Source organism: Electrona antarctica (genome assembly GCF_951216825.1).
Source record: "Electrona antarctica genome assembly, chromosome: 4".
Lineage (NCBI taxonomy): Eukaryota > Metazoa > Chordata > Actinopteri > Myctophiformes > Myctophidae > Electrona > Electrona antarctica.
The window spans coordinates 16,312,310-16,338,168 of record NC_136809.1 but is presented as its reverse complement, the minus strand read 5'-3'; the positions used below and the strand labels follow the sequence as shown (position 1 = coordinate 16,338,168).

The 25,859-nt window shown below is 42.8% G+C and overlaps 1 protein-coding gene across 3 annotated transcripts in view; it reads right to left on the bottom strand.

Annotated features, from left to right (window-relative positions):
- Window positions 1-23,881, bottom strand: part of LOC306922435 (tudor domain-containing protein 7A-like) — a 33,510-nt gene extending 9,629 nt beyond the window's left edge. The window contains exons 1-16 of one of the 3 annotated variants that reach the window (XM_079500036.1): window positions 23,728-23,881; window positions 22,915-23,135; window positions 18,212-18,365; window positions 17,736-17,868; window positions 15,304-15,396; window positions 11,812-11,859; window positions 11,548-11,595; window positions 11,303-11,350; window positions 11,143-11,174; window positions 10,151-10,302; window positions 9,339-9,767; window positions 8,949-9,086; window positions 8,271-8,467; window positions 7,273-7,465; window positions 4,690-4,801; window positions 1,876-2,075 (exon numbers count right to left, since the gene is read on the bottom strand). In XM_079500036.1, the coding sequence (XP_079356162.1) occupies window positions 1,876-2,075; window positions 4,690-4,801; window positions 7,273-7,465; window positions 8,271-8,467; window positions 8,949-9,086; window positions 9,339-9,767; window positions 10,151-10,302; window positions 11,143-11,174; window positions 11,303-11,350; window positions 11,548-11,595; window positions 11,812-11,859; window positions 15,304-15,396; window positions 17,736-17,868; window positions 18,212-18,365; window positions 22,915-23,118 (2,181 nt within the window). In that variant the 5' untranslated portion in view covers window positions 23,119-23,135; window positions 23,728-23,881. Of the gene's footprint in view, window positions 1-1,875; window positions 2,076-4,689; window positions 4,802-7,272; window positions 7,466-8,270; window positions 8,468-8,948; window positions 9,087-9,338; window positions 9,768-10,150; window positions 10,303-11,142; window positions 11,175-11,302; window positions 11,351-11,547; window positions 11,596-11,811; window positions 11,860-15,303; window positions 15,397-17,735; window positions 17,869-18,211; window positions 18,366-22,914; window positions 23,136-23,493; window positions 23,688-23,727 lie in introns of those variants that run through there. The other 2 variants (XM_079500037.1, XM_079500038.1) reach the window with 2 other exon arrangements.
- Window positions 23,882-25,859: the final 1,978 nt, after the last annotated feature.

Below are 25,859 nucleotides of genomic sequence, written 5' to 3'. Positions count from 1 at the left end.
AAGCACGCGGGGACACGCATCTGAACCAGAGGGAGGCGGGGTCAATGCTCGACAGGCCTTGACTCATTATGAAGGTGACAGGTGAAGGTGATAATCACCTAAAACTGGAGTATTTATGAGCCTTAAGCCTTCCCAAATTTGATGCTGGGTATTTTACAAATCTATGTAATATATGTGTGCAGCATTATATAGGCTGTAGTGTGTGTGTGTGTGTGTGTGTTGTCGCTGCCCCCTGGTGACAATCGGGTAATACTACAGCAGCCGGTTGGATGAGGATTGCGATTGGCTACTTGGCATGTCTGCAAACCTTCACCTTCCAGTCGCTTTGTAGCAAACAGTAGTGCACGCCGTTTTGTTTTGGAAAACAGCAAAAAGCTAAATGGATATACGGTCTTTTTCAAGGCAAAGATGAACTAATTCAGAAGAAGCTGTGAGTCAGCTGTACCAGTGACCGCACAGTTCACCCCCCCTGCAACACACAGCGAGCCGGGCATGCTGACACGGTGGTATCCGGAGAACTCACCAGTTTTCCTACTCGCCGCGGTTTAGTGCATTTTAGTTTTACTTTACCTTCATTTAAATTGCATTGAATTGAGAGAGAGAGAGAGAGAGAGAGAGAGAGAGAGAGAGAGAGAGAGAGAGAGAGAGAGAGAGGATAGTTGTTTAGAGTTTACACTAGATGAAGTAGGAATGCTTAAGTGCATTGGAATTCACAACATCTGTGGGTTAGACATACTACACTGATGAAGACAGCATGTTAACATAACAATGAAGACATTGATGAAGAATTTTCCCTGCAGCAAGTTGGTAAACCAACGAGTTCTCCGGTATCCGACACGGTAAGCAGAGAGGCTGCCGTCTCTGTGCAGTCTGTGAGGAGCCATGAGCCAGGAGGGGCAGCAACATTGCCACCACCGGGTAATCTCCACACTGACTTGAGACTCAGTCTCAGCCAAAATATCCCAAAACAATGTCCTGGAAACAGAACACTTAATTTTCCTCAGACTACTTTAAAAAGGTAAGATGCAGTGGCTATAATTGGGTCAAGGATCTTGCTTTCGTGAGCAATGGTGTACGAGATTGGTAGTAAATTGGTCAAATTATGCGAAATAACACATTTTTGGCCATTTTGTGGGAATAAATACATGCCGATTTCACAGGAGTAATCACCCACGCAATTTTGACAGTGATCACCTAAAGTGGAGTATGCATCCAGCTCCATTTGGAACCTCCTCAAGGAACCCTGAGGTAGATCTTGTAGATCGGCTATTTTTGAAAAAACAATCAAGTTAAAGTTCTGGAACTCAGGGTTAGTAAGGGGTAGGACCCAAAATAAGTTCTGAGAAGCTTACCTGAAACAGAGTCATAATGTACGGAAACCAATCCAGAACGGGAGCCACGATTACAAAATGTAGGTTGACTATTAATTGTCAAACAAATAATATTCTTTGGCTTTGAACACTGAACACTGACTATACAATTTAAATTTCCGTTTGCCTTGCTTTGTGAACAAAAGTTCAAATATATACAGTATATGAAAACCATGCATCCGTTACTTAAACAATGTACAGTACAGTACACACTTTGGAATTACGTTAAATATGGAACCTCCGCGGCATGAGGTGGGTAGTTAATTGTATAGCTCAAAAAAAAAATTAGGTGCACACCTGATTATGAACTTTCCAGAATGGAAAACGTCCATTGAACAAAAAAGGTTAACAAAACACAGGTTTACATGTGAACAAAAGTTCTCGGACCTAGAACAATAGTGTTGCATACAGCGATCACACTAATAATTGTGACAGACCCATTATATTTCACGCCACCACTTGCTTAGTTCTTGTGGAAGAAAAGAGACAGTAGCGTACTACTAACCGTCAGAGGGTTATCCATGGTCCTGTCCTGCACGGCCTTGAGGCAGAGCTGGTTGATGTTGACGTCGTCATCTTGTGAAGTGTCGTACAGCACGACCAGGGGATCACAGCGATCCACGAACTCCATCAGAAGGATCTTCCCGACGGCCAACGTGTCCAGGCTGGCCAGGACAGCCTGATGGGAGCTGAACGACTCTAGGCCTGGGATGGAGGCAGGGAAGAGAAGGATACAAGGAAAGGGTGGTCAGAATTGGGACCAATGTTCGTCCTAACGTGCGCCCGTGCACGCACGGCTGCATCACATGTTCGTTCGTTCGACCGTTCACACACACACACACACACACACACACACACACACACACACACACACCACACACCAAAAAAAGTTTTCTACCATGAAAATGCAGCGGTCCGATACATGCATTAATGTTGGTCAGACTTGGTCCAGCTGGTTTAGTTTTGTCCAACGCAAAACAGCGTGATAAAGTCCATAAGCAGGAGGAGAGCCTAGCCTACAAAACGAACATAAATGTTCTTTTGCGTCGCATATGGAAAGTGACTGAAAAAGACCATGGATATAATCCCTGTGCGCTGCGCACAGGGATTAAAGCCATGGTCTTTTTCAGTCGGAGATAACGCACTTACTCCAGGTACGAACAAAAAACTGATCTGAAGCTGCACCTTCACTTTGTGTTGATTTTTAACTATCTCCAGGGTCCTTTTTGTATTTTCTGTGGATTAACCATAGTCTACAGTTTAACCCAGTGATTGACAGCCATTTTAATTTCAAGGAGCCCCAAATTAAATTCATATGAATTAGCCTAGGCCATTTCAGTATGATTTTCATCTCTGGACTGGGACCCGAATCTACATGGCCAAAAGCAGGTGTTAATTTAACTCCGAGTGTAGGCTAGTAAGGCTACAAATGGTAGGCCTAGCAAATGCTCACATCACACCATACAGTATATAGATTACATGCATATATTAGGCTACCGTCTTGTATTATTCATAATGCCTGTCACTTCTCTGCTAGGACTAACTTGTTTAAGACATCTGTCAATATCAATCAATAGGTCAATGCATTCTTTTGTTGACTCATTTAGGCCTATTGTATTTATGTACACAACATTTTGTCAATGTGTTCACAACACATATAATACTGAATAATAATGGATGTGCTTTTTTCCCCTGGCAGGAAACGGCTAATTAAAATAATGCAACAGTTACTTATTCTGTAATTAGGTTTGAATAAGCCATAATTGGACATGAGCATAATGTACACAGCACACTCATGTTGCTCAGCAGTTGTTCAAGTTGCGCTCAGAAGGTTGGAGTGTTTGCTCAGATCACTGATGAGAGAACATTGATTGAGATCGGGAGAATCAGATCCAACATTGAGGAACTGGACTCTCTTCAATCACATTTGGAGACGTTTCCAGAACCCATTTTATCTCAGTCAAAGCTGGTACAGTATGTGGACTTCACTTCTGCTATACAATTACAATACCAGTGCTTCCAAATACCAAATGCTTTAATTTCAAGGACCACCATAACTCTTGACTCTTGAGTGTACAAATGGAAACAAATGGACCCGCTAGTGGCCGCTACCGTTAAAGGGATAGTTCAGATTTCTTGAACTTAAGTTGTATGAAATACTTGCCATTAATATAGTGGTTGCAACTGTATTAATTTATTGCCTGAGTCCTGTGGTGGGAGTTCTGCTCTGGTTTTGGTGAAATATCAAGTAGTTCCGGTCATTTTGTGGGGGGCACTGGGGGCCACGCAGTAAAAGTAAATGAATCCACAAAACTAACGTCATTTGTATTGTTGACCTATTTCTAAAATATTAGTGCAACTTCCGTTCTTTTTTTACCCCTCTATCACACAGAACTATGTTTTTTGTGTCCATATCACTACGCCCAAAAAATAGTTCCATGTGATAGAGGGGTCAAAGTTGAACGAAAGTCGCGCTAATATTTTAGAAATAGGTCAACAATACAAATTACGTTCGTTTTGTGGATTCATTTACTTTTACTGCGTGGCCCCAGTGCCCCCCACAAAATGACCGGAACTACTTAATATTGACCAAAACCAGAGCAGAACTCCCACCATGGGACTCGGGCAATCAATTAATACAGTTGCAACCACTATATTAATGGCAAGTATTTCATACAACTTAAGTTCAAAAAATCTGAACTAACCCTTTAAGTACACTCTCAGAGTTACAGACGTGTAAGGATCCATTCCCTAGGAGTGGTTAAAGGGAACCGTTAAGGAATCGGACCGTCGTTACAATCCTAAAGGATCCCATTCCCAACCCTCCAATAAATGGAAAATGCAGAAAAACTAAAAGAGTAATACATTACTCTTGAGACCAAGTAATAATACTTTTTAAAATAACATATTACCTTCCTGAATAATATCGCCCAACACTGGTCTTGATACATACAGTTGGAGGCCATCGATATTGTCCTTTTCTTTTTGCTGAGGTTTGCGTGATCTGCGCAAAACCCCTTTTGGTGTTTTAAACATTGTTATAATTTAGCTATTGAAAAATAGCAGATCTACAAGCTCATAGCGCGCCACCGAGTGGCGCGCTACGAGCTTGTAGGTCTGCTATTTTTGAGAAATCGTGAAAATATTTATTTCAGAAAACTGGAGGATTTAGAAGGATTTCAGGAGTTCAGGCCTAAATGGGTCAAATGATAAGGGACAATATCGGTGGCACCCAACTGTATCAAGTTCGGGGTCGTTGGCATGAAAATGTTCCTGAACCACTGACTTACATGTACAAAAATAATGGAGGTGGATCTACCTGCTAGTCTGACGTTGGTGGCCTGGAATGGCAGTGTCAGGAAGTCCTCGTGAAGCTCCAGCAGTTTTGACCTTTTGGTCTCCTCTGAGAAACCGTAGTCCACGTAGTACACCTGGTGTGCACACAGACACGTTTGTTTTTTTTACAGACACAATTAGTTGTCAACTAAACACATAAGTAAGCTAATGGGCTCTATGCACATCGGGACCCCAGAGCAGCTGGGAAACTTTGAATCTGTCTTACCGTACTGGCCAAAGCTGAACTGCAGCCGGGCAAAGTACAAGCACGAGCAAAAGAGTTAGAGAGTTCTTCCGGGTGCTTCAAACGCCACTGAGCAACTTCCATCTAAATGAATAGCAGGGCAGTCCCTCTATTTTATATATCTATTCTAAATCTATTCTACTGTATCTATTCTAAATTCAAGAAGCAACTTCCATCTAAATGAATAGCTAGGGGCAGGGCAGTCCCTCTATTTTATATATCTATTCTAAATCTATTCTACTGTATCTATTCTAAATTCAAGAAAAGCTGTCAGACAGCTGTCGCAAAGTGTCGTCTGTCTAAGACCTTCCTTAGAGCAAGACTGCTAAACGCTTTGGGGCCCCATCTCACAACGCATGGACAGCCACAAGGAACCTAGCGCCGCACAGCCCTGTCCTCCAACCTCAATGTGCACTGCTTGCAACCACCACCCATTTCTTCCACTATTTTAATTTACTTAATTTTTGCCAAAAAAAACAACAACTCTTACGTAAGCCCATCTTCCCGCAGATCACGCGTCACAAGTGAAATGCATGTTGGGAGGGACACAGATTAATGTATGGGTCAGTTTTCTGTGCAACACTCCCGGAACAGGGGAATTAGCAGCCACAACGTTACGTGCGTTATCGCCAACACATGCACTGTCACCACAACATGTAATGAGCAGGTCCATTTAGCTACACTCCCAAAGTTACATTACTGTGACGGCACAATGACCACCATCCCGTGCCGTCAGTCAAATAAAATGATAAATACATACAGAGATGCAATGACAGTTAAAGGGTAAGACCACTTTTTTAGAGGTTTGGGTTGTTTTCTTACCTTATTATGGTCAAACTAGTCCAGTCCAGGAGTTATTTCGCTCCATAGTGCAGTTTTACAGAAAATAGCGTTATAAAAATACCAGCCCATTGACTTACATTGTACACTGAAACAGCTCTCAAAATCACTCTTTTAGTTCGTAAACAAACACAAACAAAGTTGTTTCAGACAATATAGAGCAACACCAAAACTCATGTGGTTTTATTTTTTCATAAAAATGTTAACTTCCTGTTGATTTGTCCATTTTTATTCAGAAGAAAACCCGGACTGGATCCATGGATCCGGATCCAGATCTTCATATAGTAAAATCAACAGGAAGTTACCATTTTTATGAAGAAATAAAACCACATGAGTTTTGGTGTTGCTCTATATTGTCTGAAACAACTTTGTTTGTGTTTGTTTACGAACTAAAAGAGTGATTTTGAGAGCTGTTTCAGTGTACAATGTAAGTCAATGGGCTGGTATTTTTATAACGCTATTTTCTGTAAACTGCACTATGGAGCGAAATAACTCCTGGACTGGACTAGTTTGACCATAATAAGGTAAGAAAACAACCCAAACCTCTAAAAAAGTGGTCTTACCCTTTAATGACAGATATCTATCTATCTGAAATAACATTATTTTGTGCCCAACAATTATTCTTCTACATTCTCTAATTGTGTAGACAGACACTAATTGTGTAAATTAAATAATGCAGATGTTTAACATTAATTTAACTTTTGTGAACGTAACATGAAACCAAATGCACCCATACGGGTCCATTTGGTTTCATGTTACGCTCTCAAGAGTTAAAGATCTATAAGGGTTTATTTGGTTACCAACTCTTCATCATTTAGCTGGGGACCACCTGGAGTCCCTTCAGGACCACTGGTGGTCTACGGACCACTGGTTGAAAACCACTGATATATAACCATAGACAGGTAGACGGCTAGACGCCCCTTTAGCTCTGGGACATCTGTATCTCGGGCGCCATCTTACAGGGAAGGAAGCCACAGAAGCTTCCGCGTGCGTAGGCCAGAGGCAGGTGGGGTTCTCAAATTGTTAATTTTAAGGACCTCCACAAATTTGTACACAGTCAGTTACACACCCATACGGGGCCATTTGGAACCCACTGGTGTGAGCCAACATGCACAATAGCAGCACCCTGACTCTGTTTGACCAGAATGGAACAGAGCCTTCATTAGTATCATCGGTAACACCTGTGAAGGAAGTAGGGAAGGGGCCCCAAGTTCTTTCCAAAATGGCGTGTGTGTATAGAGCCCATTAACACAAACTACACTACAGCATAGTATATTCTGGCGGGCAAAAACAGCAGATCTACAAGATCACAATGCAATACTTGGCTAAAATATTTGGCGTAGACAGAAAAAAGCAGTGCAAACTGCAAAGCCAACTCAGGTTATATGGTTAACCATTTATGATGAATATCATTTTGCCCATGTTGACAATACCTAAAATACATAGGTACGGTACACCAGGTTGAACATGGTCAACTCTTACCATGATCTTGTCAAATGGCAAGACTGCCACAATCTGGGCCCTGGCTAGCTCATCTCCATCCTCTCCTTGGACAGCTGCCAGCTGACCCATGGCAGGGCTGGAGAGGGGTTTTTGGGCAGAGCTTTGGCTGTAGAAGGTGCGCATGGTGTCTTCCATGGCCTCTAGGGCCTTGGAGAAGTTGTCACCTACATACCTGAGGTCAAGGACACAAAGAAAGAGAAAGTGTATTTAGTGAAGCATGTTTTTCAGTCAGATTATTATTGTCTGTGCCCACTTCAAGAGCACTAGGCTCTCCCCAAAGCTTAGAACAATGGAGCCGTGGATCCATTTTATCATGAACATTAGTGAGGACCAATTATATGAAGATAAGTTCAAAAGTGGCCCTTTAACAGTTCTACTGCGTACTACGCGTTTCCCGCATTAAAATCAAATATTCTATGCTGCCGGGATTGTTTTATTACCTTTAGATCATACGCTGAAGTATCTGGGCTTTTGATCGTCGAAAATCCGCGAAGATAGCTTGCGCCGGGTGTTTACATTCCATCGCACCAATCGCCATCTTGCTACGCAAAATGGAGGGGGGTGTGAGGCTGTTGTAGTCAGACAAAACCCCCGTCCACTTGCATTGGACTCAATTTCTCAGAAGCCCTAGCAGCCCAGCTTAAGTTTCGATTTCCAGTTTCGAGATCATAACATGAAGCTCTCTCCCCCTGCTCCGCGGCAGAGACGGACTTTCTTTTTAATTATTAGGGCGATTTAGACACATAAAACAAATAGCGGGGATGTTGTATTAAGCAGGGCATATCGTTTGATCAATCAATTTAACGCCCTCAAAGTGTTAAGAGTAACTAGACTCAAGTGAACATGCTTTTCTTGGTCTGCCAACTACAGCACTTTGCTTAGAAAACCGTAGCTAGATAGAACATAGAAATATTGAGAACCCACCAATTACAAATAAGAAATGGAGTTAAAGAGTCAGTCCAGAACCAGTGTCCTACCTCACAGTGACAGCAGTGCAGTCTTTGGCGTCAGTGACCAGTGCAGAGGCGAACTGCTCCTTTGGCATCTCCAGAGGCGGCGGCACCACAGGGCTCTGAACTCTGAGTCCTGAAGGGATCAGTGGACTGCTGCCAACATGGCTCTTATGGGTTTTTAACATGTCCAAGTCTGCAATAATGGAACTATACAGGATGGCCTGTATGGGGTCAAGAGAACAGCATTAAATTACCATAGACCAGTGGTCTCAAAATGGGGTCCAGGAACCCCCAGCTCTATAACTAAGTCATGGGGGTCTGTGGAGTAATACATAACAAAACTGTGGATTTAGAAGTGAATCACTACTATAGACCATTTCAACAGTGTCCTTAATGTGCTAACCTTTGTAAACTACCTGTATGACTATTAATTGTTTTGTATTATCCAACCAGTATTATACTTATTCTAACCAATCCTTCAACTTTAAGCCCTTTCATGAATGGGAAATTGCTGCTTCACCACTGGCACTCCATTTCAAAAGTAACCAATCTACAAGTTCGCAACACAGACTTTTGTAAACATTGTACCTATAATGGCATGCCGAAAACAGGGACGCCAGGGTTAATGTGGCTAAATAGTGGTGCAATTGTGAAGCATCTTGTAAGGAATAGTGAATCCACATTGACATGCCAACAACCTACCTTGTTCTTGTTATTGGGGAAGGGGTATTCCACGGTGCATATGTCTGGCAACATAGACAGGTTGCTGTGAACCTGTTCTGGGAAGGCAGTCTTGTACGTGTCCAGGTAAAGCTTGGACAAAGCATGGGCCCACAAACCCTGAGTGCAGGTGGAATTTATTGAAATGTCATAAGGATAGAGGGGGAAAAGTCAGATGACAGAACATCAAATATATCAATGTCTTGTAACTGCAAAATATTGGGAGCTTTTAATAAACCTGAAGTTGATCAGTTTACTGATAGAAGTGTTAGGTATTTGACAATTACGTAAACACAATATCAAGATTGCCTGAGTTCAGATAACTTGTGATGGGCAAAGAACAAAGCATCAACAGATGAATGGATTAAGTACCTGTGCATACTTGGACAGTAGCTCCTTCAATTTGACACGCACATCTGGCGATACATGGACAGAGGGGGGAGAGGCGACGGGGGTCAGGGTGATGTCACCGGGAGAAAGTGGGGATACAGTGAAATGAGAGGGGGGACATAAAGAGATGGAGGGGGGCGTAACGACAGATGGACGAATGCAAGTGGCAGGAGGTACAGGTTTGACCGGGGAATCGTCCACTGGCTTTGGAGGGAAAAGGAAGGTAGGACCGGCTAGCGGACTCTTGGGGCTTATGGTGGGTTTCGGGGTGGGGGGTGGGGTGAGGATGGCAGCCGGGGGGCTCATCCTTGGCTTGGGTGTAGGGGAGCACGTGGTGGTGGACACAGAAAGAAGTTTGGGAGGGAGAGGCGGGTAGACCAGACAGTCTGCTCTGTTGACAAGATGCTCTATCTGTAAGCAAAAAGGCAGGGGAACATGGAGCAAATAGTGAGGACAATGGTGAATGTGAAAGGTGCATTTAATGTTTAACACTACGCCAACTGTCCGTTTAAACGGCACACGCACACACACAAAAAGGTGTTGCTTGAAAATGCGATTCAGTTCAATTGGGACCAATAATTCCTCTCCTGTGTGTAGATGAACTAACCCATTTATATATTATTCATCTTCCTGGTGTCAGTTTTGTCAGAACCTCCTCACCTGGTTAGCAATACACTTTAGTTTCAAAGCGACAGATTGTGCCTTGCAACATGTTTTTTGAATAATGAAAAGGAACAGGTTTGAATGTAGAATGTTTCCAACCAACAGTGACAATACGCAGACTACCAACTCACCTGACAGATGTGTGTCCACTTGTCCATGTCTATGAGAGTCTGGGGATGGAGCTGCTCGTTGAACATTTTCTTGTAGACGTCTGGTAGCTTCGACTTCCACAGACCACTGTAGTGCTTAGCAAGCAGCTGAGTTAGCCTGCTCTGAACTTGCTCTATGTGATAGACAAAGACAGTGTTTGGTTAGTAAGGTAGACTGACTTTTTTTTAAATTAAAGCTGTATTCAAATGAACCACTTAAAACAGTAATTATTGTTTAGTAGTAGACCAAGGGTCAAGAAGGGTCAAAGGCCCCCTCCTTTTTCCCTCTAGACAAAAAATATTAGCTGAAAATACAGATTTACAAGCTCAAAACACAACAAGTTGCATTGTGGGCTAGTAGATCTGCTACTTTCGCCGAATGTTTGCCCCAGAGTTGGGGCATAAGCGATCATTTTCTAGAGATCATTTTCTGTACATGATTAATATGAGTGATTATGATTGAATGAGTGATTATGAGTGAAGGTGTTCCGACTCAGCCTCGCCTCGTCCACCTTATGAAAATGTATGACTACGTCTTCATTCTAGTTTGTTGCTGGATCTATTTAATGCTGCACACACACTAGCGGCTACAAATGCTACAAAATGACCATTTTCCGCTACGCTGTCAACTAGTAGCTGTTGAAATGTTGCTCGACACCCTCACTGACATTAACTGTGTCCGTGAGCAACGAGAAAGACAAATATAAAAAGGAAAACATAAAGGCTTGGGTTAAAAGGAACGGACTGACAGGGGAAAGAAATCCCACTTTACAAGCCGGAATTGTGTGAAGGGAGAACATGACTGAAAATCGTCGAGCATCCATTTGTATCTCCATGTTGCTGAAAACGGTTTGTTGCCTTTGCTTTGTAGCCATAGCTATAGTGTTAACACAGCATAACACCTTAAGGACCTTTAAGCATTCTATTTTGACACAAGGACAGGATATAGATGACTTTGTTATGGTGCAACATACCTCCAGGCGTCTGATAGCTGTTCTTCTCGGTCCTGATGACAGAGAGAAGAGTTAGTCCTGAGAGGGCGATCATTTTGTTCAAAACACATTGAGATGCATGCTTCCAAACACTGGCACATGAAATGCTTTTTTGACTGCTCAGTGTCAGTTACAGACTCACCGGTTAAGCTGGACAGGTTGAGCAGACGGGGGTGAAAGGACAGGTGCCCTGTGACAACAGAGGGAGAGTTAGGCCTGAGAGAGAAAACATTTTATGTTCAAACCACATCAAGATGCACGCTTTTAACAGAGGCTCATTTTCCAGCGAGATCAAGTATCACAGAGCAATCCAGTCACCCGCCGGATAACCCAAGTGTTGTCATTCATCTATCCTAGGACATTTTGTGCTGTCAGATACAGACTCACCGGTTAAACTGGACAGGTTGAGCAGAAGGGGGTGAAAGGACTGGTGCCCTGTGACAAAAGAGGGAGAGTTAGGCCTGAGAGAGCAAACATTTTATGTTCCAACCATGTCAAAATGCATGCTCTTAAACACTCCCATTTTGGAGCAAGACAAAGTATCACAGAGCAATCCAGTTCCCCGCCAGATATAGCAAGTGTATTCATCCTAGTCCTTATAGAAGATATAGGACATTTTGACCACTCCTGTGTCGTCAGTTGCAGACTCACCACTTAATCTGGGCAGGAGGAGCAAAAGGGAGTGAAACCACTGGTCCCCTGTGGCAACAGAGAAGAAACATCTTAAATCACAGAAGCTTTCAAACACTGAAGAAACTTTTTTTCCCCCACTATGGATCGCAGCGCCACCCAGTCCCCCGCAGGATATACCAAGTGTTGTCATTATATAGTCCTTATAAAGCGTCGCAGTCCCGCCCCCCTTCATGACGACGCCAGGCCCAGGAAATGATACCCAATGCATTTTTCCCATAGACATTTCAAAAAGTATTTATTTAAAGACGGTTACGCCGCGGACAAAGCCAACTCGAGTCAACTCATGACAACAAACAATATTTTGGACCAAACAAATAATTACAAAGAAGAAAAACAACAAAAGAAGTGTTGTAACCTGCCGTTTTTTTCTTCTTTCTAATTATTTGTTCGGCCCAAAAAAAATGTTTGTTGTTATGATTTGTCACGACAAGAGTTGGCTTTGTCCGCGGCGTAAACTTCTTTAAATAAATACTTTTTGAAAAGTCTATGAGGAAAATGAACGGAGAATAATTTCCTGGGCCCTGGTAGGGGGCGGGACTGCGACGCTCTATAGTATCGGAGATTAGGGGTGTGCACGCTTATTTGGTTACACGGTTAAACAGTGCTGCTGCCCCTACTATCCATTTTATAAATACAATTTGGTTATTCCATTTTGATTTTTATTGCGATATTACCTTAATTACACATTTTGCACATACAGTATATTACTGTAATCTCTTAATAAAATGTTGCCAAGTAAAATACCGGTAAACAGATTAGGTATTTATGCCATGGTTGATTTGCGGAGAGGGTGAGCCTGTCCAAAAAAAGAATGGATGTCACGCCGATACGACTCTACAGGCAGTAAATTAAGCCAACTCTGGAGCGATTTCAAATCCGCCATCTTTCTATATCCGGGTCCAGACATCCCGGACGAATGCCATTGGTTGGGACCAGACTACTCTAATAAACCGTTTAAAAAAGGTTGTGTACACAAGTCAGTGAAATTAACCGCCTCCCCCGGGCAGGCAGTTGCCCCCTGGCAGGGGGGGGGAGGCAGTTGCCCCCTGGCCAGGGGGAGGCAGTTTAGTGACCAGAATTACTGCATGTTTGGTGAGGGTACCTACCCTAGGGGATTAAGGAGATATGACCAGGGCAGGAATTTCACGGCGGCCATGGCCGTCGTTGCCCCTCTCTTTGGCCTTGTGCCCCTCGAAAAATTATATGCCCAGACGGCCACAGTGGCCGCGGTGCCCATGTGCCCCGACCGGCGCCCACAGCAGTTCATTTTACCGTTTTTCCTCTGCGCAATTTTCCAGTCTTTACGGTAACCTTCCCCAAACGTCTCGCGCAGACTTGTATTGTCTGTAGGCTATTGTAGTTGTGTTGCCATTTGCCAAGTGGTTTGATTATTTTGCGTTACTTTGCCTCCTCCGCTCCATGCACGCATACACGCACTGACAGCTCTCACTCACACTGACACCCAGCGCTTCAGGATTATTATCACACAGAGCCCGTGTGTTAAGACCAACGTGACTCGTCTTCATGGACATATAAACTCACAAAACAACACCACGCAACAGCATAGACTGCAGGACTCCTCCACCATTTACCACGCTATCGTCTGCTACGTTAGTTGACAGAGTAAATTGTTTAAACAGCCAACGCTGGCCACTACACGGCTAATATCGCTAGCCAAACGCTAGTAGCCAAGCACCAGAGCGCGCTCACTGTACACCACGCGTCCTCAGTCCTGCAGCCCCACAATGCCATATGCCAGTCTAGCCTTAAAATCTACATTTATGTTATTGTCTCCACCAGGCCGAAGGCATGGGGAGAGAGTATGTTTTGCACTCCGTCCGTGTGTGTGTGTGTGTGTGTGTGTGTGTGTGTGTGTGTGTGTCCGTCCGTCCTTCCTTCCGTCCGTCCGTTACCAGCTAATCTCCGGCACCGTTAACCCGGTCGATGCCAAACTTTGCACACACACTCCCTGGATGCCAACGATGAACCTCTGCCCCACATTTTCCAGAACGGCCTGTTATAGCGCCACCATGAGGCAGCTTTTCACATTTTTTACCTAAATCTGCACTGATCTGCGTGAAACGTTGCATGCACACTCCCTAGAGGCCAAGGACAAACCTTTGACCTGCATTTTCCGCATCTGCCTTTTATAGCGCCACCAGGAGGCCGACTTTTGTAAAACACATTTTTTGATATTACTCCTCCAGATTCTGTCCAAAAATCTCACATATCGTTACACAGTATCTCTATGGTCATGTGCTCAAGTCGGATCTGTCCGAGATTTCATATTCCATCCTAATTGGCTATAATTGGCTTTCAGTTTGCAAGATTGCCCTGTTTTGAACAAACGCCTCAAATCACAAACACAGTGTGCAATTTCCGTGAAATTATACACGCACATTTCCACTAGGCCGAGGACGACATGCCACTATTTTTTTCCCCAAATCAGCCTCACGGTGGCGCTATAACAGGCCAATCCTGTTTTTAGCTATAACTGCATCGATCTGTATACAACTTATGTATGCGCACTCCCAAGAGGCCATGGAAAAACATTGTCCCTGCATCCCTCCACATCTGCCGGTTATAGCGCCACCATGAGGCCGATTTCTGCAAAACATATTGCTTATGTTAGTCGCATAGATTTCATCCAAATGTCACGCAAATCGGTACACATGATCTCTGTAGTCATGTGATCAAGACGAGTCTGTTGGATTTCTCAGATTCTACACTGATTGGCTAACATTGCCAGTTTTCAGGAGTGGCCCGTTTTGTACAAAATGCTGCACATGTCCTGCTCATCCAGAATTCTATCCTCATGCTATGAGTGATCTGGCTCTGCATTTCCTCAACAAAATGAAGAAAATTGTTGCAAAAAACTAACAAACAAAAAAAACATGTTTATATTACTCCTAAACATTTTGCCTAACATCTCACACAGTCCTATCCTCCTGGTGGAGACCTGTGCCCAGAAGGGCACTTTTTCTAGTTCAATATATTACTTTAGCACAAAATATAGGCTTTTCTAAAACAAGCCCTCATTCAAAAGTTATGCAAGTAATTAAGTAAATGTTATTTATAAAGCACCTTTTGAACCTTTTAAAAACAAGGAACATATCACACAGTTGTGACTAGCAGAACAAAAACAAACAAGGCAGAACAGAAACAGGGATATAACAATGAATGTAGGCTATTTAAGAATAACTGTTCTGAACCAATGTTCGCCTTTAAATTAAAAAAAATGTAATCATCCTTAACCTTTAAGCTAAAATAATGATGACCGGGGACTTAAAATCATTGTTTTAATTGATGGCCTTCATGCCCTGGCACTTGGCCTTGTGCCCTCAAAAAGTTGACCACACTAAAGGCCAAGTGGCCTTGCCCCTAAAAGGATGAAATTCCAGGCCTGGATATGACATTTTGCCCCCTCTGTGTTGTCAGTTGCAGACTCACCAGTTAACCTGGGCAGGTGGAGCAGAACGGGGTGGAACCACTGGTCCCCTGTGCTGAACAGGAACGGTAGCGTTCAACATCTGATTAAGCTGCCTGTAGTTAGAGGGGAGCGAATGTGATAGAAACTTTTAATATCCTAAATCATTGCAGTCGAGCAGAAACTATGAAACGCTATACTCTTAAATCTTTGTTAGAAAAAAAAGAAATCACACCCATGTGAAGTGAGGGGCTCGTTTATTAAATGTCCCCTTCAATGTCAATGGTGTTTAATGTTTTGATGTTTTTTTTTATCCCACGATTTTGCAACACGTTTTTTCCACTCAGTGTCAAATATCTAATGTAATCATGGGTGCTACACTTCCTCTGCCAACCTGGGGGGGGCAGCGGACTGACCTCATGCTTCCTTCTATGCATGAGGAGTCCAAGCTGCTTCTTTTCACCTTACAGGGGGGAATGTTCCCGGTCGGACGTAGCGTGTGGAAGAAACACGTTATTCCGACCAGTTCATTTCCCCTCCATCAGGCGCCCCAGCTGGCCTGGGGGAGGTAGTTTAGAGAACAGGATTACTGTATGTTTTTTGTATGGGTACCTACCCTAGGGGACACAGGGAGAACATGCAAACTCCACACAGAAAGCCCCTTTCGCCAACCCCGCCTCGGGTATGGGCACTGATGACGCGGAGGAGGGAACACGCCCCCAGCGCCCCCCAATGGGAATCGAACCCAGGACCTTCTAGCTGTGAGGCGACAGCACTAGCGATTGTGCCACCGTGCCCCCTAATGTTTTGATGTTTAATTTACGTCATATTTAGCGAAATTTTGACCCAATTTTTCCGTTCGTTTTCAAATGGCAAATCTTGAGACGTGTGGGGACAAAAGCTGTTTATAGAAGGGGCTAGCACCCCTTAAAAGAGAAATAAATACCCCATGGCATATGACAATGTTGGTAGAGTAGGTAAAACAGCTGATCTACAAGCTCACAACATGTGAACCACCATGAACAATCTTAATATTGGCCACATTATGCATACTTAGTTAATTCATACCTTTCTTTCTCTGGTAAAACCGTCACAACCATTTTCATTATTTGAGAATTTCTTCATTTACTTTCGTCTATGACGACATGTCCAAAATAGGTTTAAGTGATTACGTCTGTCTGAGGGTTTTCTAAATATTTACCACATGAAGTATTAACAAGAGCTTGTAATTAAACTACATTGGAACATGCAGTATCAAGATGGCTTCAAAGCTAATACAGACATAACCTTTTTTTTAAATCATCCTATCCTTGTTGATATAACACCATTTAGGTCAATTAGATCATTGGTTCCCAATCTTTTTATACTGAAGTACCACCTCAGAATATATTTGGCTCTCCAAGTACCACCATAATAATGATTTTAAAATACAGGACCGTGGGGTGTCTGTTGGCCTAGTGGTCCAGGCGCATGCCACATATAGGCTCTGGCCTGCGTTGCGTGTTCGAGTCCCCAGTCCATTTGATTAAGAAGGGTTGGAACGTGCCAAGTATTGTAGAAGAGAAGGGTGTGTATGATGGGTTTAAAAGTGTTCTGGTTGTTAAAGTATTTGTGATTATATGGGCGCCTAGAAATGTGATTCAATTATGTTGTACATTTATTTAATAGTTAGATTATTCCTGTGGTATGGGAAATGTCGGTAAAAGCTAATTGATGGTTAATAGGAATCTGTACTTGTGGTAGTATCCACTCCCTATAAAGGGAGGCTGCAAGGGACAGACAATCAGTAGTACTGTATCAGGCAGGCAAAGCGTTAACAGCCGGGTGACAGAGCTGACAGGGCCCTTAAGGGATAGCCTTTAGTGCAGTCACTGTATGGTTTGTCGTCTTTAGTTGTGCTTTAAGTTTCCATTGTTTTTGTAAATCTATTTTCCCCAGTCTTATTTATTGAAAAGGCCTTCATTTTTTAGAGAAATAAAGAACCCAAAACCGGTAATCCTGAACTTGTTTATTTTTGGAGCCTAGGCCACTCGGCCAACGCTACACTATCAATAAAGGCAGAACAGCCAAAAGAATAAATACAGGAGCGTATACCTGCCCTTTTTGTTCCATTCCTAAGCTAATTATGCCGATCTGACAAAATCAACACAATTGATGATAATTCTAATGTGAATAATCCATTCTCAAATCTTCTACTAAAGGCTAGGTGTGCGGTCATGCTCATTTCAACACGACTGGATAGCCTATTTCAACCAATTGCTTGGTCAGAAGAACTACCTGTAGTACCACCAGTAGTACCTCCTCTGTGTACCACCAGGAGGACTCAAGTACCACCAGTGGTTGGGAACCTCTGAATTAGATAACATGTAGTGATATGATTATATAAATAGTAGCTAGTCAAGTGTCTTCTGTGTTTTGGTACGATTGATGCGCGATCGATCCCACAACCTCCTACCTGTAATCTCCTGTGGCACTGACACCGCTTCTGGACATGTTATAGGGCCGTGATGATGATGATGATGGACGGCTCGGTGGCCAGGAGGGTAAACCATATGACGAGGGCTGCCGGAGGAAAGACTTGGGAGTCACTGGAGGGAGAGAGAGAGAGAGAACATTAACTTACCACTTCAAGTGTGTCTCTTTTTTCTGAACAAAGGAGTGCACAGTGCACACCAATAGTGGGGAGGTACTGACCACGGGAGATAAACTTGAACAGAAAGGAGAGGTTGCACAACTCTTAGTCACAATGCAAGAAACTTATTTTAAGGTTCGGCATAAAACCCTTTATAAGTTTTATCCCATGATTTTGTACCCCATTTTTTCACCCTGTACCAATTGCCTAAGCTGTAATCCTGGGAGCTACTCCCCCCTCTGGATTTGAAGACATATTGTCCAGTCCTAGTGTGATTGGCTCTAATGCATCTCTCCTACCGTTGGGCATGTAGAGCCTAGCGGGACTGGGTCTCATTCTAGAGTTGACCATCTGGAAGCGGCTGGTCTTGCTGGTTTTCTTGGTGGATTTTTGCCTGGCCACCAGCTCAGCAATGTGGGCCGTCTCCTTACACACTGCAGCAAAGCACGTTAACTGCACAACACAGACGCACAAATCAAAATATATCAAATCACCACAATTCAGAAAGACAGTCTGTGTTCACAGACCATTCTGTCGATTACAGTTATATAGCAGCAATTTAAGAATCTTGATTTATTTTCTTTAAAAAAAGAAATTAAAAACACAAATCTTGTATGGGTCTTTATGTAATTAAAAAAAACTAAAAAAGTCAACCAAAGAACTAGATTCAGCAGTGGTTCCCAAACTGTGGTGCGTGCACCCCTTGTGGTGCGCGAGCGCCTTCTAAGGGGTGCACGACATGAAAAGGCTAATGGTTTTATTTTAAATATATTAACATATTATGCCAATATATGGCAAGTATATAATAAAGCCTATGCTGCATATATTATGCCATATTCAGGTTCATATTATGTGCATATATGTGGATAAAAAGGAAATAAATCTCTATGCTTATGCAATTTATATTTCCATGTGGGGGGGTGCGTCAGCTAGGTCGGTTAGGTAACGGGGGTGCACGGCCAAAAAGGTTTGGGAACCGCATTGGGTACCGCAGTGGTCAACACCTTGAAGACCCCAACAGGAGCTCTCATACAAGGTTTCGTCGACTGCCCATTTTGACAGGCTGGAATGGCTTAGGGTTGACGACTTGGGGTCTGGTCCACAAGATTCTCTACTCCACCAAGATACCCATGTAACTATCTAAATACTTCCTTAATGTCAACGAAGTCCACAACCACAACACCAGAGGGAGTTCAACAAACCACGTGCAACCCAGATTCAGCACAAACGAGGTACTAAATTAATTTCGCTCCTATGCCACCAAAATGTGGACGGCCCTACCAACAGTCATTAAGACATGTGAATCCCTTGACTCCTTCTAAACCGCTCTCAAAGGGCACCTACGGCCGGCTGCAAAGTTTGAAAACCATCTAAATCAGTGGCCCCATTTACATGCAGAAATTCATCAGAATAAAAATGCTCATGTAAACACCTCAATTGGAATAGAATATCCCATTTCGAATGAATTTTCATTCCGGTCTGGAGGGGTGGTATATACCGTTTGAATCGGTATAGATCACCATATAAATACTTTATTCCGAATGCTATTGGGAGTTTGGAATACATGTATTATTTACATGATCATATTTGAACTGGGGACACCCCACCCTCCCTGACAAGCAATTGGAATGTAGGCCACACTACTCTGGATCTTTTGCAAAACGGATATTTTCGTCCTCCGTTTTATAAAAAATCCCTGCCCATACGACGGAGATATCTGAGTCCACACCTAAACGCAGAAACGCATTGAACACAGGATAAAATCACTGCAGTAGCAGGTTTCAATTGTAGGCTATATTATATTTGATTTTATATTTACACTTATGAGGTGCCAATCATATTTTTTAATGAAGGAATAAGTACCGCATTTTAAAAGCCACCTAAATTGTGAGTGGAAGTATATGTTTCTTTCATTGTCTGTCAGCATGTCACACTATGTGACAATTTAAAAATGATACACTTTACCATTGCTCTGGCGACTTGGCAAGTCCTGCAGAGAAATTAATAGCAGAGTCAGACCTATAGAAGTGTCCACAACCAGTTGTGAGCTTGTAGAGTGGCTATATTTTCGAGCTGTATAATAAATGTCACGTTATAATGTAGGCTGTTATATAATACAAGTTCACGCGCACATTGTCAGCATGTAGGCACAGTGACATGCAGTCAATGGTGCGCCCTTAATTACCTAAACATGAGAGAGATGTGCAATATATGCGCACGCACGATGCGATTCCATTCACACCTCTCTCTCTCTCTCTCTCTCTCTCCCCGCATGACCATGAAATGGAGAGCAAAATACAGCACGATATAGTTTCACATGCGGCTATGCACACACCACGCATAGACTTGTTGGTGTAGGCTACTGCGCAATGGCATTTGGCCTGGGTCCTTATTGGTAGGTTAATATCCACAGTTTATCTGTAGCGGTCCGCAATTAACCTATTGGCTCGGCACTCGGCACCAATACAAATGAAACTATTTGAATAAAGGTTGTACACATCAGTGAAATTAACCTCTGGGAAAATCCCTAATTGAGAGAGTGTAGGCCTAGCAAGCGCACCACAGATCATATAGGCTGCATGGCTATAAGGGCTTGGGCACTACCCGTCCCTACCATCTCTCTATATCATTTGATAAAGGCATATTAAAAACATGACTTGTACACCCAATGAAAATATAAACTTCACAGAATATATACCACTTTGAATTATAACAATCTGTTGAAGATTATCTGAATATAGCACGAGTAAAATCTCAACTTCTTTGCGCAACGGGCCTGGAGGACTGGCAGTGTTTTACCTATACTTTTGAGGACCTCTGCTTGGATTCATGCATGAGTGGGGCACCGACGGGCACAGACGATCTGCAAGCTCACAACACGATGCATGTGGACGCAACACTTGGAGCTTGTAGATACACGGAAACATTTCACAGAATATATACCACTTTGAATTAAAACAATCGGTTGTGCGTCCCACTCGGCACCAATACAAATGAAATCACCAGTCTGTACTGCTGGACTAGTAGGCTGATTATTATTATTATTGGATGCAGCAGAGCAGAGCCTTTGCTCGCTGCAGTTGATGCAATCATGCAACATATGATACGTTTTTAAGTTGTTAACAGTGATATATAAACATGAACAATTGAATAGTAGTAGTAGTAGTTTCCATGCAGGCACAAGCTGCATTTCACACCGTGACCTAATTATAGTAAAAATGATATGCGCTAATAAGCGGTGACATCATAGTTTCTCAAAAGCGCTGTTTCGCATGACTACACAGCTCCACTGATCCGGATATTTTCGAAAACCTTCACTTATTTATCCGTTTCCAAAAACCTCCGTTTGAGTGGCCGAAAGCGCCGTTTGCGTGTGGCTGAAAGGCCCAAACGCACAAAGAAATGTGCGTTTTGCAAAAGATCCATATACGTGAAGCCTGGGCCTTAGTTTGACTATAGAGTATGCACATGCATGATTTTCCCATCAGGACACGCCCCCCTCATCTAGACCGAGTGGCAAAACATTGAGCAGCATGTGTTGGCGTTTGGAAGCGCTCGTTGGGTATCACTCAACCGTCCTGCGTACCACCTGTTTCTAAATGTCACATAATGCAGGAGGCAGCTAAATGTTGTGTTATTGAAAACAAGCACTTCCAAACTCTGACACTTAGAGCACGTTTGGAAATAGCACACTGAGCCCACTGCGCAATGCAAACTAATAGGCGAGTGCGCTCCGGTGTGGTATTTCCGAACGCGCCCTTAGAAAAATAATCAAATGCAGGGCATTTCTTGACAGAAAGTAGCTCATAACTTTTCTATGGTGGATTTTTATGAAACAAAAACTTTGCAGATAGACAGAGGATAATTCAAGCTTTTCGTACAGCTGCAATGTTGGTGAGTTTAACATTGTTTAATGCAATCAGACAGGACTTTTCTGTTTGGATGAATGGGCTGGCAAGGCCATAAAGTAGTTTTTTGCCACTCAATGGGCGTTCCCGCATAACTTCCAGGCACGATGATGTCACGCGCATACCCTCTATTGGAGATCTATACAAGCTAGCAATGTCTTCCTCTTTCTTACTTAGTTAACTATGAAATCGTGTCAGTTGGTCACGCCCCATACTGTATATGGTCATGCCTCGTGACATCACGTGATGTCATCAATATTAAGCCCATATATGGAGATCCCTGATGTCATCAATATTGGCCAGCAACTCTACATCTCACCTCAAACCCTTAGATCTCCATATATGGAGCTGACCTGTTCTGACATTCACCGACCCCACAGGTTGAGAACCACTGATCTAAATCAGTGGTTTTCAACCCTTTTCATATCAAGGTCCATCATTTATTCAGCATTAGAGCCACGGACCATCATTATTTTTATGAGATTAAAGGTGGCCTTACACTAGCCGATGATCGGGCGGGTGCCCGACCGCTCAAAGTGCGATCGGCCAGATCAACATCAAGAATGTTTGATATTTGCTCTGCCCCGCTCCGATTATCCTGTAGTGTGTGGTGCTATCATATTTCAGATTGAAAAAAAATCGGCTAGTGTAAGGCCACCTTTAGCCTCTGAGACCCAAGACTCTGAATACATTGTCGTCATTGGATAAGATGTTGTCCAAAATTCCATGCTGTATTTATGTGGTACCATATGAGATAACAGGCAAACGTTGATCAAAATAACAATTATTTCACTTCTTAAAGTTAAATTAAGTAATGCAGGTTAACAAATTTTAACCGGTTACATGTTACACTCTCAAAAGAGTTTAAGATCTATAAGGGTACATTTGGTTACCAACTCTCCATCGTTTAGCTGGGGACCACCTGGAACCCCCTCAAGGAGCACTGGTGGTCTCCGGACGACCGCTCTAAATTAATAACAACAGAGCAGGCAGCGCATGGTCACTGTAGAAAATAAAAGCCTTGGTACCGAGGCTACTGTATGATGGATGCAATCACAACACGTTATCATCACTGAAAGAAGCCACTTAATTACTTCTCCCATGCGGTTCTCCACGCGGACCACGGACGGGACGGAGCGCAGGTAGGGCTCCAGCTCCTTGTAGCCGAGCCTCCACAGCGGGATCATCTCTCCGCACAGGGAGCGGTACTCGGCCTGCAGCCGGTGGATGGACACCCCGGCCTTGCTGGACTGGAGGACGGACCTCAGCATCTTTTTCACAGACTCCGCGTCCGACATTGTTTTAAATCACTGTACTGAAACAGAGAGACAGCGGTGGAAGATATGATTTCATTCAAACGTTCATTTAAAATTAAGTCCAGCGTGTCTGCGGTCGGCCTTGGCTTTGCGAAAACAAAAACACATCTACAAGCTATCAACTCGTCACGGGCAGGTTACCAGGTTTGTCCGCGACGCGTCGATAGCTTGTAGCCTATCCGTTTTCTTCTTTGACAAACGATGGCGTGTGGTTCTAGTAAGTACTAGTACAAGTTACAACGCGGGTGGAAAGCTTTAAATACAGAAGACCGGCTCATTGATAAACCACCTGTTTGACATGGGTGTCGAATATCACATAAATGTCAAATGGAATACGTCAATGTAGTTTAACGTTACTTTGCTTCTTTAACGCGAGGCGAAGTCGGGAGTTGCAGCTGCTAAACGACCACGCCAACAAACACATACACACGTTTGGTCCAACAGGTGTGTAGGCTTAGCTTAGCTGTAATTAATTACACTTTTTAGCGACAACGTCGAATCGTGAACGAACAATATTACTTGCTAGAACTAAACGAAAATCTTTGTGTTGTGTCGCGCGTACTGCTCGACGTACATTTTACACTTTTTTACCTGTTTTCTGCTCCTTGAAAAACTTTCTCTCCAAACTCACTTCTGTTCTGCGCACCTTTTCTCTCGCTACAAAACTACAAGTTACAAAACTCGCGAGATGAGATCATGGCATATACCACGTGTCAGGGCCTGGAACAATGTTGCCAGAGTGAGAGTGAGAGTGAGAGAAATAAGCATCGAGGTCTATGAAAACAAGCCCAAAGAAGCGAATATTATTGATTGATTTTTGCATTGATTTTTTTCACAGCCTATGCAGAATGGCCCTGGCCCCTGGGTACATTTCAAACGAAAGCACAAGTCAATACAAAAACTGTTACATTGTGGACGAACCATGAATGATTAAGCATTTTCAGGTCCACCTTTTTCAATTCGGGCACTATCTATACTATAGGCTATTGAAAATAGCAGATCTACAAGCTCACAACGACTCTGTGAGCTTGTAGATTTGTAGAAAAATATTGAGGAAAAAAAGTGACAAATGTGGAATTTTAACGACACAAATCTGGTATGGGGGTCCCTGGCACAAAATATTTGTAGATGTAGGGTCCTTGACAAGACATAAATGTGTGAGAATCACTGGTTTAAACGACATTAGGAAACAAGCCCAAATAAGCGACTACACTTTATAAACAAGCCTAAAAAAACCGAAAACCGCTGCCCACAACTACAAATATTTACAAGCAACTACAGAAAAAACCCAAAGTCGCTTATAAAGAATAAGCGGACATGGCAACACTGGCCTGGACTGGCTGGTGACTGGTCCGGGTGGTCCCCTCAGGATAAGGGTCCCCTTATTACTCTATGTGGTCCAGGGGCCGGGTGGTCCCTGGCTTAAAGCCTTTTTAAAAGGTCAACTCCGCGCTTGGTTTTAATTAAGAACTACTGAACTACATAATGTTGGGTGTGAAAAAGAATACTTTTTTTTCTCCTATTCTGTATCTGTATGTATAACATGATAGTTATTTACATAATACATGAATTTATGTACATGTAGGCCTATTTATGTATGTTTATTTATACAAACGAATAGCTAAATACATAACATGTAATATAGAACCAAATAAAGGATATCATTGTATATGAGTAACAAACAAAAATACATATAAAAACAAATACACAAACATTATTTCAGGTTTCATGGAAAGGTTATCTATTTGTTGTACTGATGGATTTAAGTAGCCTGCATAATTCTGTTCTAAAAAGAGAAAATTGTGATTTCATTTAGAATAAAAATCACTACCTTTAGAGGTTGTGTAAAAAAACGTTCATCAGATCATCAATAGCGCCATCTTCTGCATTATCATAGCATCACATATAGCTGTTAGTTAAACGATAAATAACAACAACAAACAAGTATATAATGCCATAAGCTTGAGAGAAGTGTCTTTTCAAGGCAGCCTTGAAAGAGTCCAGGCAGTGAGTGCCACTGCTAGAGCATGCATCTCCATTGGGACTGGAGTTCAACAGGGACAGGGTGTGGTGGGGGTAGCTCTGATCCATAGCTCTAATGCCTTCATTAGAGCTATGTTACTCTTCTCTTCCTGCGCTCGTATGAAATGCATACCAGCAAAAATATAAAGAACGTTTTCGCTACTCACCAAAGGTGGCTTGTGTTATTGGAAAGCCTACTTTCCTTTAAGTGGACACACTCTGAGCCCCCCACCACCACACATAAGATTCATGGACTTTTTGGCCAGAAGGGGATTTCTTTTTCCCACTGGAAGGTAAAATCTTGTGTATGGGGTTTTCTCTTGCCAATATTGGTAGAGGGTGCAGTGGAGTAACTGAAAGTAGGCTTTCTAATACCACAAGCCGCCTTTGTATTGTTGAGTAGCGAAAACGTTCTTTATATTTTCGCTACAGACGAGAGGCTGGACTTGTTTTAATAGTTTAATAAAGTAGGCCGTTCTCCATAGCGTATCAAATAGTGATGACAATCAATAACTTATTGACGTGTATGGTTAAAAGATAATATATGATATACGTTTGACTCTTATCAAATTAATTTCCCATTCCAAGTGCATTTGTCTCATACGTAACACCAGTGCTGCTATTCCATATTTAAACTATTTTCAGCAATGGTATAATAAAAAATCACACCCGTGTGAACTGAGTGGTGCAAGGTCTTATAT